This window comes from Pantherophis guttatus, chromosome 2 (genome assembly GCF_059756535.1).
Source record: "Pantherophis guttatus breed Tessera chromosome 2, ASM5975653v1, whole genome shotgun sequence".
NCBI lineage: Eukaryota > Metazoa > Chordata > Lepidosauria > Squamata > Colubridae > Pantherophis > Pantherophis guttatus.
In genome coordinates, this window is record NC_142064.1 from 241,262,262 (window position 1) to 241,277,769 (window position 15,508).

Below are 15,508 nucleotides of genomic sequence, written 5' to 3' on the forward strand. Positions count from 1 at the left end.
CGACTAGCAGAATTCTCCAGCTAGGATTTGCTGAGTATCTGGAGGCACCCAAATTGGAGAAAGTGATCCAAGCCTCTCTCCTTCTAGATGTAAATATTAGAGCAGTGTTTGTCAACCTTGACAACTTGAAGATATGTGTAGGTTTCCACTCCAAGAATTGGAGAGTGGGGAATTCTGGGAGTTGAAGTCCACACATCTTCAGCTGTCAAGGTTGAGAAACAATGTGTTAAAGCACAGCAACAAAAAGGGAAATGACTCCAAAGTGTTGTGAACACCAGTAATAATTCCTTTCTAGTTTATTGCACAAAGGATTGGTTTGCCATTGTGTAAAAATTATTGTCCTGCGTAAGTGGTGAGAGTTAAGTTGCGTCAGTCTTATAAACATTGGCTTGGCTCATTGGGATTTTTCCCATTGCCTTTATCTAAGAGTTAGTCTCTGGCACTTCTTAAATTAACTTAAAACACTCCTTTGGAGTCCTGTGTTTTAATTTTAATTTATAATGTCATAAGAACTGAATGCTGATCTGTAAGCTCCACTGAATGAAGGGGTTGAGGTAGTCAAATTGCATCCCTATAAATGCCTGTCTTCCTTCTTTCTTTGTTTGTTTCTCTCTCCCTCCCTCCCTCCTTTCTGTCCTGTCCTGTCCTGTCTTCCTTTCCTTTCCTTTCCTTTCCTTTCCTTTCCTTTCCTTTCCTTTCCTTTCCTTTCCTTTCCTTTCCTTTCCTTTCCTTTCCTTTCCTTTCCTTTCCTTTCCTTTCCTTTCCTTTCCTTCCCCTTCCCCTTCCCCTTCCCCTTCCCCTTCCCCTCCTTTCCCCTCCCTTTCCTTCCCTTCCCCTTCCCCTCCCTCTCTCTTTTCCCCTCCCCCTCCCCCTCCCCTCCCCTCCCCTTTCCTTTCCTTTCCTAGTCTTGGGGATGGCTCCATCAAGTTAGAGGAACTTAGCATGTTACAGCAAAAAAGAGAGAGAGAGAGAGAGGAGTTTGAGTCCTATTGCACTCGAGATCATCATAATCCTCTTTTAACAACCCCATAATCCCTTGTGAGGTGGAGTCTGGGCAACTGAATGGAGCTGAATGTTTACTGGCCGGATGCCCTTCCTGTCACCAATGCAGAGTTTTATTCAGCAGATATATTCTCAGTGTGCCCAGAGAGAGAAATAACCAGCTCTACTTAGGATCAAACTCACAGCCTCCTGATTGTGAGGCGAGAGCTCTACCTCTAGGCCACCACACCACTCCCTATTTGCACTCAAGATGCCCAGCCAATATCCTTTATTAGCTTGAGGGTACAATCACTCTCTTTATTATCCACAGTGCTGCCGTCTTTCCTCAAAACTCCCTATGACATCGCAGCCCGTACTGGAACAACTGCTCGGTTGGAATGTGCTGCGCGCGGGCATCCCCTTCCGCAGATTGCTTGGCAGAAGGACGGAGGGACAGACTTCCCTGCAGCTCGAGAGCGGCGCATGCACGTCATGCCCGACGACGATGTCTTTTTCATCACCGATGTGAAGATAGACGACATGGGCGTTTACAGCTGCACCGCTCAAAACTCTGCCGGTTCTGTGTCAGCCAATGCCACCCTGACCGTGCTGGGTAAGAAATGCTTATGGATTAAAGAAAAGTTTGTAGATTATCTTTACTGCAAAAAAATGAACAATATTTCCAAAAGGAACCTCTAGAGCAGAGGTCTCAAACTTGTTTTGTCACTTGGTCACGTGACGTATCGCGACTTTTTTCCCCTTCGCTAAAACGGGGGTGGGCATGGCCAGTGCGTGACACATCTGGCCCGCGGGCTGCGACTTTGACACCCCTGTCCTAGAGAAGTACATTGAAAATTAAGAGGATGAAATTTAAGGAGGCAAAATTTAAAATTCAGGAGCAATAAATCAAGTGGATAAGGATAGGATACGGGAGAAATGCCTGGATTGGTCATAGAATGGGAGCCAGTTGCCAAGCATCCAAAATTTGATTTTGTGATGGAGGTGGAGGTGGGGGAGAGACTTAGCCATCGGAACTCTGGAAATAGGTTGTAAGTACTGCTAAATCTGCTAAGTGACTAGTCATTAAGTGAGGACTACCTGGAATTCAGAATGGAAGAGTATGCCTCTTGTAAAGCAGAGGTCTTCAAACTCGGCAGCTTTAAGACTTGTGGACTTCAACTCCACAAGTCTTAAGTCCACAAGTCTTAAAGCTGCCAAGTTAGAAGACCTCTGTTGTAAAGGAACCCTGAATGTCAGAATGGTCCTTCTTATGTCATCAGAAATAGGATGACGTCATTTATACGGTATCATTTCTTTTCGGTATCTTGCAGAGACTCCAAGTTTGGCTCATCCATTGGAAGACCGTGTTGTGTCTGTCGGTGAAACTGTGGTCCTGCAATGCAAAGCAACCGGAAGTCCACCTCCACGTATTAACTGGTTGAAGGGTGACCATTCTCTGACTGTGACCGATAGGCATCACTTTACTCCAGGCAACCAGCTGCTTATTGTCCGCAATGTTGTGTTAGAAGATGCTGGGAAGTACACATGTGAAATCTCAAATACGGTTGGAACAGAACGGGCCCACAGCCAAGTGAGTGTATTGCCTTCACTTGGCTGCCGGAAAGATGGAACCACTTTTGGAATCATGACTATTGCTGTAGTCTGTAGCATCGTCTTAACATCTCTGGTTTGGGTGTGTATCATCTATCAGACCAGAAAGAAGAGTGAAGAATACAGTGTCACAAACACAGGTTAGTCCAAAATATTGTTTTTGGTTGCCAGAACATTACATCATAAGAAATAACTTTCTCGTCTCCACTGAGTTTTTTTTTTCCTTTTTATAACCCTTTCTAATCCCTTTATTTGGGGTGGAGCAGGAATGAAATCCAGCAGGTTCTGACAGGTTCTGGAGAACCGGTAGCAGAAAGTTTGAGCAGTTCAGAGAACCGGTAGTGGAAATTTTGAGTAGTTTGAAGAACCGGCAAATACCACCTCTGGTTGGCCCCAGGGTGGGGTGGGAATGGAGATTTTGCAACATCCTTCCCCCAGGAGTGGGGAGAGATTGGGGATTTTGCAGTATCTTTCCCCTGCCATGCCCACCAAGCCACACCACACCACACCCACAGAACCGGTAGTAAAAAAAATTTGGATTTCACCATTGGGGTGGAGAGTTGGTGCGACTGAACATTTACTGGCCAGATGGCCTTCCTGATGCCTCATCTCCATTGAGTACAATGTTCAAAGCTTGAAAAACAGATTGGCTTTGTTCTTCTGCACATCTAGAGGGCAGTTCCAAGTAGAATTGCTAAGTATTTGCATAATTCGTAGGTTTGTCTTCACGCATTCCAACCCATCCTTCCAAGAGATTGCACGTTCCCTAAGCTTAGCTTTATGTGCCAGCAGTTTTGATTATTATCCTAAATACGTTTTGAAGCACACCTTTGTAAAAAGGCTTCTTTGCTCAAAAATTCAAGTGCTGTTAAAATACTCACCTGCTATGATGCTCTTTTTCCATAAACTTGATAAGCTCGGAAATAAGATTTAAAAAGCATTGCAATAAGGCTTGTCACTATCTGCTGCTTGTTAATCCCTGTGCTCTCACTTTCGTCAAAGATAATCTACTTGCCAGCCAAGAGGGGGTATTACCTGAAAATGAAAACTGCCCTATCTCGGAACCGCAAAACAGAAGGCGTGTTTTTTTATTAAATTGTTGGTTATGTGATATAAAATAAACTTGTAGTTCTTTGATACAGGCAAGAGTTCTTGCTCTTGAAATGTGACTCCAAAGGGGATGCACACCTTGCTTCTTAATATAACCATGATTCACCCATCAGCTGATTTTTATGGCCCATGATTGGGCCAGCAAGTTAAGAGCATCCCCTCTTCATTGGGAATGCAATGGGAATATCTCATATACTGACAGGTAAATGTTTAGAGCATCCCCCAGAATGCTGCTTTACTTATTTCCTGGTTACTGTAATTTCCAGACATTCCCAGCCATCATTTAATATTGTATTTGGGAATATAATGGTGCCTAGAACTGGTCTCTACACAATTCCCAGTTTGTTTAGATCAGGATTAGATAATTATGGCAACTTTATGACCCGTGGATTTCAGTTTCCAGAATTCCTGAGCCAGCATGGTTTCTGAATTTCAACACTGTTCTTATATTGTGACATTGGTTCTTTAGTTTTCTCTCTTTTTCCTGTTTTTCAAGATGAGACTATTGTACCACCTGACGTGCCAAGCTATCTGTCCTCCCAGGGAACGCTTTCAGATCGACAAGAAATAGTTGGGAGAGTGGAAAATGGCCAGCAGCCTAATGGTCAAATCCAGAGCAATGGTAAGTTTTGGGAAAAAAACAGTGCTGTATCTATTTTTTGTTTTTTTGCAAGGGACGCAGGCCAAAAACTCAGAACTACACTGTTATTAAAACTATGACAAATTGCTTTTCAGTTCAGGAAAAAAACCAGCAGTTTCTTCTGTTCTTCAAGGGGCATACACAACTGACACATAACAAAAGACAAGAAAGCAGGTGGGGTATAGAAAGTAAGCAGCAGCCTATATTTGCAGCTTTGCCTGAGGAGGAAAAAACCTTAAATCTGTAGAGTTTATCACTGAACGCCAGACCATTTCTGTATATATATACAGTTAGTCCTCAACTTACAACAGTTCATTTAGTGATCATCAAAGTTACAATGTCACTAAAAAACAAGTGACCGTTTTTCAATGATCATTGCAGTATTCCCATCAGTGGTGGGTTGCTCCCGGTTCTGTCCGGTTCTTTAGAACCGGTAGTAAAAGCAGCGGGAGGTTCCGCCCATCTGCCTGGACATCATAATTAACAATCTGCGCATGCGCAGAAGTGCACAAGTGCGAGAGAGAGAGAGAGAGAGAGAGAGAGGGGCGAGCGCGAGCGCTCCGTTGTGAACCGGTAGTAAAGGTAAGTAGAACCCACCCCTGATCCCCATGATCGCGTGATCAAAATTTGGATGCTGGGCAACTGGCTCATATTCACGATGGTTGCAGTGTCCCAGGATCGTGTGATCCCCTTTTGTGACCTTCTGACAAGCAAAGTCAATGGGGAAGCCTGACTCACTTAACAACCCTGTTACTAACTTAACAATTGCAGTGATTCACTTTACCACTGTGGCAAGAAAAATCATAAAATGGGGCAAAACTCACTTAACAACTGTCTCACTTAGCAGCAGAAGTTTTGGACTCAATTGTGGCCATAAATCGAGGACTACCTGTATTATAATTTTGTGTGTCTTTTAATTGTAAAGCACTATGCAGGTAGTGCTCAACTTACGACCATGAAAGACATCAGGAGCAGTAAAGCTGATAATCACATAAGTACAGTTAGTCCTTGCATTCACTTGACACACCCACACCTGAAGCCCTTATAAACAGAGGAACACTAACACTGACATCCCGTAAACCCCTGATGGCGAACCTATGGCACACGTTCCACAGGTGGCACACAGCTCCCTCTCTGTGGGCATGCGAGCCGTCACCCCAGTTCAGCTCCGCCGCACAGCTGATCATCGGGTCTCTGCCGCTCATGCGTAGGAGGAGCGTGTGCACATTGCATTTTGGGGGTTCGGGCACGTGTGTGCACATTCACGCACGTGCACTTTGGGCACTCGGTCTAGAAAAGGTTAGCCATCACTGCCCTAAACTCTGCTGAAGATGTTATACCTCGCCTGGTATCAAAATGTTCGGAAACCAACCTAGAAGCTCGGAAAACGAACCTTAACACCTTCATAGAGTATCTTTATCTATAAAAGCTGGCCATGCATGCCTGCAGTTTGACAACATTTTTATCATTCGGTTACAGGTGTTTGCCAGCTCAGCAGAGGAAGGGATGCAGAGGGCGATGCTCACTCTGTCATTTACCGACAGCCAAAGATATGCTTAGAGCCTTGGAAAGGCGAAGACATTCCCGATAGGATGCTTCTTACAGACAACACAGGTATGGGAAGTGGGCCGCTTCAATTTCCTTTCATAAACAGACACAAAGCAAACTTAGGCAACAGTTTTTGATTTTGAAAAATGCTCATCTTAACACTTTTTGTCAGCGATATGCTCTCTGCATCTGTTTTCCTAAATAGCAGACTGTCAATAATGGTTATACTGTAGAAAACTGCACTTGTATAATTTACATATTCTCCTCAACATTATTTACTTACATAAAGAACCTATGGAGCTGCCTGTCTCACACACACACAACGATCCTGTGCAGTTCACGACAACCAGAAAAGCAACAATGTGAAAACATATTGTAGCTTTTCCACCAAGGCGCCAGAACCACCAATACAGTCTACACCCCATCCTAACCTAAGGATTATTATTGACAAATAGAAGTTGCTAAAGTAGAAATGAGGAGTAGGCATGTGGAAATGTTGTGTGATATGTGGATCCTGTCATTTCAAATATTCTTTTAAGAAGAGTATAAATCTTCAGTCTTTCCACGATACTTTGTATTGAGTCAGGTGGGTTTTTTTATTTATATTCATAGCAACATGTAGTTATTTCAATTAAATTTATTGTCCCATAGATCTCCAAATGTAGTCCTTGACAAATGAGCCCAAAATTTATGTTGCTAAGTGAGAAATTTGTTAAGTGAGTTTTGTCCCATTTTACTCCCATTCTTGCCACAGTTGTTAAGTGAATCACTGCAGATAAATTTGTAACATCGTTGTTAAGTGAACCTGGCTTTCCCGTTGAATTTGTTTGTCAGAAAGTTGCAAAAGGTATCACATGACCCCGGGACACTTCAACCGTCAAAAATACACACCAATTGCTAAGCATCCAAATTTTGATCATGTGATTATGGGAATACTGCAACCATCGTAATTGTGAAAAATGGTCGTAAGTCACTTTTTTCAGTGCTATTGTAATTTTGAACGGTCACTAAATGAATGTTTGTAAGCCGAGGACTACCTGTACTTCTAAAGAACTGTGGCATATGCCTACCCAGCTCTGTGGAACCACGAATGGGGCTCTCTAGCATGAAACACAATCTTTCCCTAGGATGAAAAACTCCAGAATTCCTAACCAGTCATCCTTGTTCATTGGGAATTTGAATATACCATATTTTTCCGTCTATAAGAGGCCCCCATGTATAGGATGCTCCCCCCTTTTTTTTTCTTACCCAAAATTCAGAAATCAATATTTTAAACATTAAATAGAAGACATTTATTTTGCAGAGTAAGACATTCGCTTACTGGTACCGGTATTTATTTTTTTGTTTTCTGACATTTTTATGGGCTCAGAACGCTCCGACATAACCATATCTGGGCACTGGCTACACGCACTCCGTGGCATCAGTTGACATCAGTTACATAAGGCTCATGATTGAAGGAAACCTGTTAGCTTGTCTCTGCAATCAGAAGTTTCTCTCGTGTGCCTAGTTTGCAGAGATAAGGTATCAGCAGTTTTGCAATCATGGTTTTCCTCTCTCTCAACCCCCCCCCCCCGTGTATAAGACGCCCCTCTATTTTTAGGTAACTATTTTAAAGAAAAAGTATCATCTTATATATGGAAAAATATGATACTTGGCATACCTATCAGTGTCAGGTAGACTCATGAAACCATTGGTATTTCTTCTATCTGAATATAGTTCCAATTTGTTACATTTGTTTTCCTTTCTGTTTCAAGCCTATAGCTTGCCTGCCGCATATACGGACTGCGATGGAAGCGTGGATATCAACGTTTATCCCAAGGGCCCGGATTACTATTCTCTGGCTGCAGAGGCCATGACGCCAAATACTCCCAGTAGCAAGGACTCCGACAAGCATGGTGGCGTAGTAACGGCTAACTGTTCTAGCCCTCTAAAGTGCAGCACGAATACGGACAGTAGAAAATCAGATGTCAGTGGCACTATTTATCCTAGCAATCATGACAGGATGTCAGCGGCTTGCCCAAGCAAGCTACCTCTAGAAGACAGCAAAGGTATGGGCCTGTTTTGAGGGTGTGTTTCTTAAAATGCCTTCCACACTTTCCAGGTTACCTTTGGAAGTCAGTCACTCTCATTAAATCCAGAGGGTGAAGGCACCCAACTAGGAAGCAGGAGACTGTGAGTTCTAGTCCCACCTCAGGTGTGAAATCCCAGCGGGGTGACCTTGAGCCAGCCATTCTTTCTCAGCCCAACTCGCCTCACAAGGTCTTAAGTTATTTTTAAAAATAAAAAAGGCAAGATACAAATAAATATCTCTGCATTTAAAATGGCAGATTGGTGAGGGACAGACAGAAGCTTAGGTATGACTACGTACTCTCTTTGCTACCATCTAGTGGCCGTTTGGATTTTTCTAGACCAGATATGGTAGCCCTAGCTAAGATCTGTTTCAAATTGGTCCATCCTTTTCCTCCAAGTGAGTTTGTTATCTTATGTTTAGTTTTTATTCTAGAAATACATAGGATCCCTCTGGAAAATAACTAGAAAACCAAGATTGGCCCTTGTTGTTGTTGTTTTTCTTTTTTTAATCAGCATTTTTGCCCAGGAGGACTGTTGGAGTGTAGAAGCCAAAATATTTCTGGCAAAGAATATAAGAGCTGAGTGTTTTAATAAAGAGGGGGAAAAAATAAATTGTTATAGTAAAACTATTATCCAGAAATTATCATAAAACAATAGAACAACAAATCTACATCAAAGTTTTGTGTAGTGGTATGGCTCAGTAAAGAGTATTTGGTAACCTGGAATGTAAATGAAGAATTAACGTTCCTTTAAAAAATGAACATAACATTTTCATATTTTGACCCCCAAATATGAAAATAATGGGAGAATGCAAAGCCAATCTTGGGATGTCATGTCAGAAGTTTTATGTAAGAACACTGTAAGAAGTTGGCAGGAGCTTCTGCCTCCCTAGAGCCACAAGTGCAATAGAGCAGAAGGAAGAACATTAAAACAGGCTGTAGAAAAAGCCCTTATATTTATTTGTGGTTAGATTGTGTAAATAACCTACAACAGAGAGCTTGTGGCAATTTAACATTTGGTGATAAAATTCAGGAACAGTGAACAGTCTGATGATCAATGTCCTAACACATTGATTTGGGCTCCATAAAGTTTAGTTGGCCTACATATTCAAGAGAAAGGCTGAGACTAGGTAATTCCTCCATACAAGTCTGATTTACTCACAAAATTGGCAGCTGTCTATCAATACAGCCTTGTAGAATCAAACAGGTTTCTGAAGGATGAAATTAATCCTGCTCCAAGATGGTCTTAATAGTTGGTACACTAGCTTCAAGCCTCAAAACTGCAATAGGAACACATTTTGGAGACTTGAACAGAATCCAAAGAATGGTTTCCAATGCCCTTGGGTTTGTAAATGGGTTAGGCTAAACACCATTCAATAGTTGAGCAGCTATTTTAGCGGTAAACAGTTTAATTGCTGCTGGAATGTCATTTGCTCCAGGGTGTCTATAAAACTGGGTTATAGCTAATGTATAACCCAGTTTGGGCAGTAGAAGTGACAGAACTACCCAAACCGCCAATCTTTTAGAAACCTGAAAGACTATGCTCAAATACTTGAAACGTTTAACTTACTCTAATGGATAAGCAAGCCAGGTTCTAACCAGGATTATCTAAGATATACTACTTCTTAGTGCTATAATATGTGGCCAATAAATATGTAAATCATTCTGATCTGACTTTATACACAGGCTTTATTGATTTTAAAGCAGTGCTCAGTTATTACTCTGGGACACATTGAGTAGATTACAATAAATCAAAATGTTTAGATTTCCCCGATAGAAGACGAAGGCATAAGTGGATAATTGATTCTCATGTACTAGAAATGATTATTCAGATTTGCAAAAGTTTCCTTATTTAAAGCTTCGATAAAGTTAGCAATAGCACTTAGATTTATATACCACTTCACAGTGCTTTACACCCCTCTCAGAGCGGTTTACAATATCAGCATATTGCCTGCAGCAATCTGGGTCCTCATTTTACCGACTTTGGAGGGATGAAAAGCTGAGTCAACCTTGAGCCGATGAGAATCAAACTCCTGGCAGTGAGTTAGTCTGCGATACTGCATTCTAATCACTGTGCCACTACGGCTGTAAAATGTTAAAGACAATTCTATATCACTAAATTAAGTTTACTTTATTGTCATTGCACCTCGTACAACAAAATTAAATGCCATCTTCAGTGTACATTATAACTATAAAAATAAAACACAAACACACATCCTTTACATTCTATGCAATTGAATTGCAAACCCAATATTGTATTAGTATTGCACAGTAGAATTCAATATAGTTACTGCTATGGGATAGACTTTTTTCAGCCTATTTGTCCTTGTTTTTATTGTCCTGTACTGTCTGCCAGATGGTAATAGTTCAAAAAAAGGGTGGCGAGGATGAGATGGATTCTTTAAGAATGTTTTGAACTTTCTTAAGGCAGTGGGAGCTATAAAGCTCTTCCAAAGAGGGGAGAGGGCAACCAATGATCCTCTGGGCAATGACGTTGACCCTCTGGAGTGCCGTCCTATCTGCCATTGTGCAATTGGCAAGCCGTACACAGATGCAGTAAGTTAAAATACTCTCTGTGGTGCAGCGGTAGAAAGTCACCAGCAGTTTTTCATTCAGCTGTTGTTTCCTGAGAAGTCTCAGGTAGTATAATTTCTGCTGGGCCCTTTTGACCAGTGCTGCAATGTGAGTGCCCCAAGTCAGGTCCTCTTTTATGATAACACCCAGAAATTTAAAACTGGCCATTTGCTCCACTCAGTCTCCATTGATAAGCAAGGGCTGGATGTCTGATCTATTCCTTCTATAGTCCACTATAAGTTCCTTGGTCTTATTGGTGTTAAGGACCAAGTTATTGTCTCCACACTACGAAAGCAGCCAGTCCATCTCCGATAGGCAGACTCATCCTCCCGGAGATGAGTTCCACCACTGTTGTATCATCTGGAAATTTAGTAATAGTATTACTAGCGTGAGTGGGGATGTAGTCATGCACATAAAGAGTATAGAGCTGTGATGGCGAACCTATGGCACGGGTGCCACAAGTAGCACGTGGAGCCATATCAGTGGGCATGCAAGCTCAGCTCCAGTACGCATGCGTGCGCTGGCCAGCTGATTTTCGGGCCTTCTGGACCCACCAAAAGTCAGGAAACACACTGTTTCTTGACTCCAGAGGGCCTCCTCTTGGGGGGGGAGGAAAGGCCGTTTTTGCACTCCCCAGGCTCCTAGAAAGGCTCTGAAGCCTGAGGAGAGCGAAAAACGGGCCTACTGGGCTCACCGGGCCATCACGTGCCAAAAGCGGGGGGGAGCACGGGGGTGGGACGCATAGAATTATGGATATGGGCATGTGTGCGTGTGACCCCTCTGCTCTTCCCCCCACTTTTGGCACATGATGGCAAAAAAGTTGGCCATCACTGCTATAGAGTAAAGGACTCAACACGCAATCCTGTGGTGTACCAGTGTTAAGAATAAGGTCTGAAGAGATATGATTACCTAATCTGACCCTCTGAGAGCGGCCAGACAGGAAATCCATAATCCAAAGGCAGATTGAATAAGAAAGTCCAAGGTCCATAGGTTTAGACACTAGTCTATGTGGAAGTATTGTGTTAAATGCAGAGCTAAAATCTACAAAAAGCATCCTCACATAGCCGCCCCCCCCCCAGCTGTTCCAAATGAGCCAGAGCAGTGTGAAGAGTGATGGCTATAGCATCCTCTGTAGATCTATTTCTTCTGTATGCAAACTGGTGTTTATCAAATGTATGCGGAAGACCAGAAATGATGTGCCGGCAGACCAATTTCTCAAAGCACTTCATGATGATGGGAGTGAGTGCCACTGGTCTGTAATCATTGAGGTTATTGATAGGGAACGTCTAATTCTTCTTACTGATAGGAATCACTACTCAAGAATGTTCCCATTGGAAGGCGGGGAAATCAGGGATTTCTACTAAATTTCCAAACCCTGTGTTGGGTGAGAACCACGAGCGAGGATGGGTCACTCTTTATGGACTCTAGAAATACTCTACAGCAGGGTTGGGCAATTAATTTTCCCAAGGGACTACATGAGCAATTGGGACTGGTGTGGAGGACCAAACCAAGAACTCCTTGTTGTGCTCTGCCCATTCACCCGCATGGCCATGCTTTGACCAAGGCAGCGGTGGGTGGCTGAGCTCATGTCTCCTCACGTGATGACTTCTGCCGCGCCTCCTCAGGGGAGGGGTGAGTTCTGCACAGGTGCTGAAAAGCACTTTATCTCCTCGCTCTTCAGCCAAGTGAAGGAACGCATAACGACTGCACAGCTTCTTCTGCTCCCTGTAGCACCATTTATTTGATTTCTAATGTCCAATTGACTTCACGCGGACCAGACAGGGACAGCCAAAGGGCTGGATGTGGCCTGGGGACTATAAAATGCCTGTATCTGCCCTAGAGCAAAAGTTCTCTAGCATCAGATACAGCCTAAATTAAATTGTGACTGAAAAAAAATCAAACCTAGATTCAAATAAGATTAAGTAGAATTAGAATTTACTTATACTTAGGCCTCTGTACAGAGAAAGAGAAGGGGGTGGTAGAGAGAACAGCATGGTTTGAGACATTCCGTCCTTAAAAGTTGTTGTTTTTAATTGCATTACAGGTCCTTCACAGTCCTTGGATGCCTGTGAGCCTTATGACTGTTTATTGCCTGCTGAAGGCTCTCTGTTACATGTAAAAGGAAGTGCTGAACTATCTGAGGCATTACCTGGGGGAGAAATGCAGCCACGGCTTGTCTCTAATGGTCATTTAACAAGGTCACCCACCTCTCTCCCTCAGTCCAGCCACTGAAACGCTGACAAGGGACCCAGGAAACTTGGGCGGTGCAAATAAACCGAGCGTGCTCTCTCTGTCTCTCCCACTTATTTGCACAGAAATTATCTAGGCTACTTCTACCTCAAAGTCTGAATGGACAGCTTCGCGAATTAAAGGAAAAGTGACAACTCCATGAGGTATGAGAAGCAAGCTTGAGTAAGGGAACCGAGCCCTGTTTCTGCAATGCCCGCTTGTAAATAGTTTTTAAACTTCCCCGAGAAGGATCAGTGGCTCCATGTTGGCTTGCAAATAAAGCACAGAAATGCAAAATGTTACGATGTAAAGTGAAAAAAAAGTATTTGATAACAAATGTGTACATAAGAGTTTTCATATATATATAAATATATAAATATATATATTATATCTTTTAACAGAGACTGTTTTATCCCTTGGTGCATGTGTGACTGAGTGAAATTATACAATATTGACAATATGCTTTTTTTTTTCATTGTTAAGGATTTTTTTCTTTTTTTTAAATCCTTCCCAGCCATCTCCAAGACAAATACTTCTGATGTCTTTAGTTAAAACTTTGAGGTTACGACCACAAACTTTACATAGAGAAGACCACACTGATAAAAATGCCCTTTCTATGGTGCCCCCTTGTATAGGGGTGTGCTGTTTCAGAGAAGTGCTCTACACAGCACACCATCAAGAACTGAACATTTAAACTTTCAAATACGCAAGTGACATTTCTGTTGAGAGTTCAGTAAGCCCAACAATTGTGTGGAGGCTCAGGCATAGAGCTGGGGGGAATCTTCAAGCAGATTAGATGGAATGTGTCATTTGCCCGTGATCGTTGCCATTCAGCTCTTTCAAATAGACATTGAACTAGTTCATTAGTCTAATCGTCTTCTCAGAAATATTGATAGCACAATGGTGTACTTGCTCCCAAGGGAATCCATAGGACTGTGGAGTTCTGAGCTTAAAAAGCAAACTGAACTCTGCTCCTCTAATGCTGAGGTGAGCCAGATGTTCCAAGAATATACTTCAGTACCTACTTTCTGAAACATGACTGAATCAATGAGTTTCTAGGGGATGTAAATTGGGCCTGCGCCAGAGAAGAGAGTGGCAGTCAGCAAGAGTTTTTTAGGACAGCACATTGAAATATCCTTGCTCTATGGTGACTTCTGGAATATTTGCCCATCTATCCAATTTCAACCTTAATTTAGATGCATGCAACCTTGTGTCAAATCCCAACTTCTATTTAAATATTAAATGTTCATTGCACTAGCAATGATCCTAGTGGAACAACATTAAACGGCCAAGCTCACCTCAAAAAGCAGAAGGAGCAAGAAGATTATAGAGGAGACATCCTCATGCTGTTTTATTTCGCATAGGGACTTTTAATGTTTTCTCTGGGCACCTTGACACCTTTTATAGAGATTTCAAAATGCATTGCTAATATTGCTTATGCAGTAACCTGACACAATGAATAATCCATTTGCATGCACACACACACCTAATTTTCTTTTCTTTTCAAGTCAGACTTAGAATTCAGGTTCATAGGTAGATTCTTAAGGTCTTCTCTGTGTTGTGAGAGACTTTTGACTTATCTATCAAGCAAGGAAAATCATTTAAAAAGCACGAATTACCTTAGGCTACTTTGCTTTAGTTTTTATACACAGTTTTAAGTTCACTTAAGCCCTCGACACAAATGTGAACACATACATGAAAACTGTTTTTATAACTTAAGTGTGGGGTTTTGGTTTTTTTTTATTTTTGCTGTCTCTTTTGACATTTATGCCTATGTAGCTATGATAGTTCCCAAAAGTCATCCTCAACGCCACTTGATTCAATTGTAGCTCAGGCTGACTTAAAGTTGATAAACATAGGTTAGGACACTGTCTGTAGGGCAGCATCAGATTCTGTCTGTTCTTCTCCTTATTTTCTTTACCTTGACTTAAAGGCCAGTTTCAGAGAAATAAAGATAGGAAACATGATTTAGTTTAGGATATTAGTTCATATTAGGGACATAATATAGGAAACACTTTCTTTGTGGGAAGGGACAAATAGACTTAAATCTACTCTGAAACACCAAGGAAAGCGTTTTGGTATGTTCTTATATTAACCAGACTGTTTGACTCTAAAGGAAACATTAACAACCAGATTTTTCTAAATAGACCTTAGAAGGCCAGCTGGCACAGGTTATTTCTCTCTTGTGAAGTTTAGTATCTTGCTACAGCAACTGGATAGGAAAGAACCAGAGGTTTTGGTGTGCTGTGTGCAAGCCTTTTTCTTCATAATTTTGGGAGGTGAAGGCTTTCATCTTAATAGGAAACCTGTGGTAAAACATACTCTCTCCCTTTAAGTAAGAGAGAGATTTTAAATATCTGATCACTATGCCATTAAATTACTCTTCCTTCTCCTTCAGTTGGCGGGAAATGTATAGCTGTGTAAGACAAGTTTTGCCATCTGCTTTTTAGCTGAAGCTGGACTTTCTGAAGTAATGCATAATTTCACCATCCCCCTATCTCCAGACAATAAACATACTTGCACTTTGGAATAGGTGTCCAGTGGATATAAGGTGCCAACTTGTGGCTTATTTAGTGATGTTAAAGAAAACGGATCCGCTAATAGTGAAACCTATTCAGGGTAAATTTTCCCCCTTGTTCATAAAGAGAGTAAGTGATGTGCTTTCTAAAGAAAAGTGAGCTTGTAAAGGTTTGGTTACAAAGTGAAGAAGGTTTCTAGGTAAAGATGAAGGTAAATGTGGAAAGGC

The 15,508-nt window shown here is 41.9% G+C and overlaps 1 protein-coding gene across 2 annotated transcripts in view; it reads left to right on the top strand.

Annotated features, from left to right (window-relative positions):
* Positions 1-13,084, top strand: part of LRIG1 (leucine rich repeats and immunoglobulin like domains 1) — a 149,861-nt gene extending 136,777 nt beyond the window's left edge. Inside the window, exons 14-19 of one of the 2 annotated variants that reach the window (XM_060684228.2) lie at positions 1,313-1,594; positions 2,313-2,732; positions 4,199-4,324; positions 5,822-5,956; positions 7,645-7,938; positions 12,578-13,084. In XM_060684228.2, the coding sequence (XP_060540211.2) occupies positions 1,313-1,594; positions 2,313-2,732; positions 4,199-4,324; positions 5,822-5,956; positions 7,645-7,938; positions 12,578-12,765 (1,445 nt within the window). In that variant the 3' untranslated portion in view covers positions 12,766-13,084. The remainder of the gene's footprint in view (positions 1-1,312; positions 1,595-2,312; positions 2,733-4,198; positions 4,325-5,821; positions 5,957-7,644; positions 7,939-12,577) is intronic. The other variant, XM_060684229.2, reaches the window with a different exon arrangement.
* Positions 13,085-15,508: the final 2,424 nt, after the last annotated feature.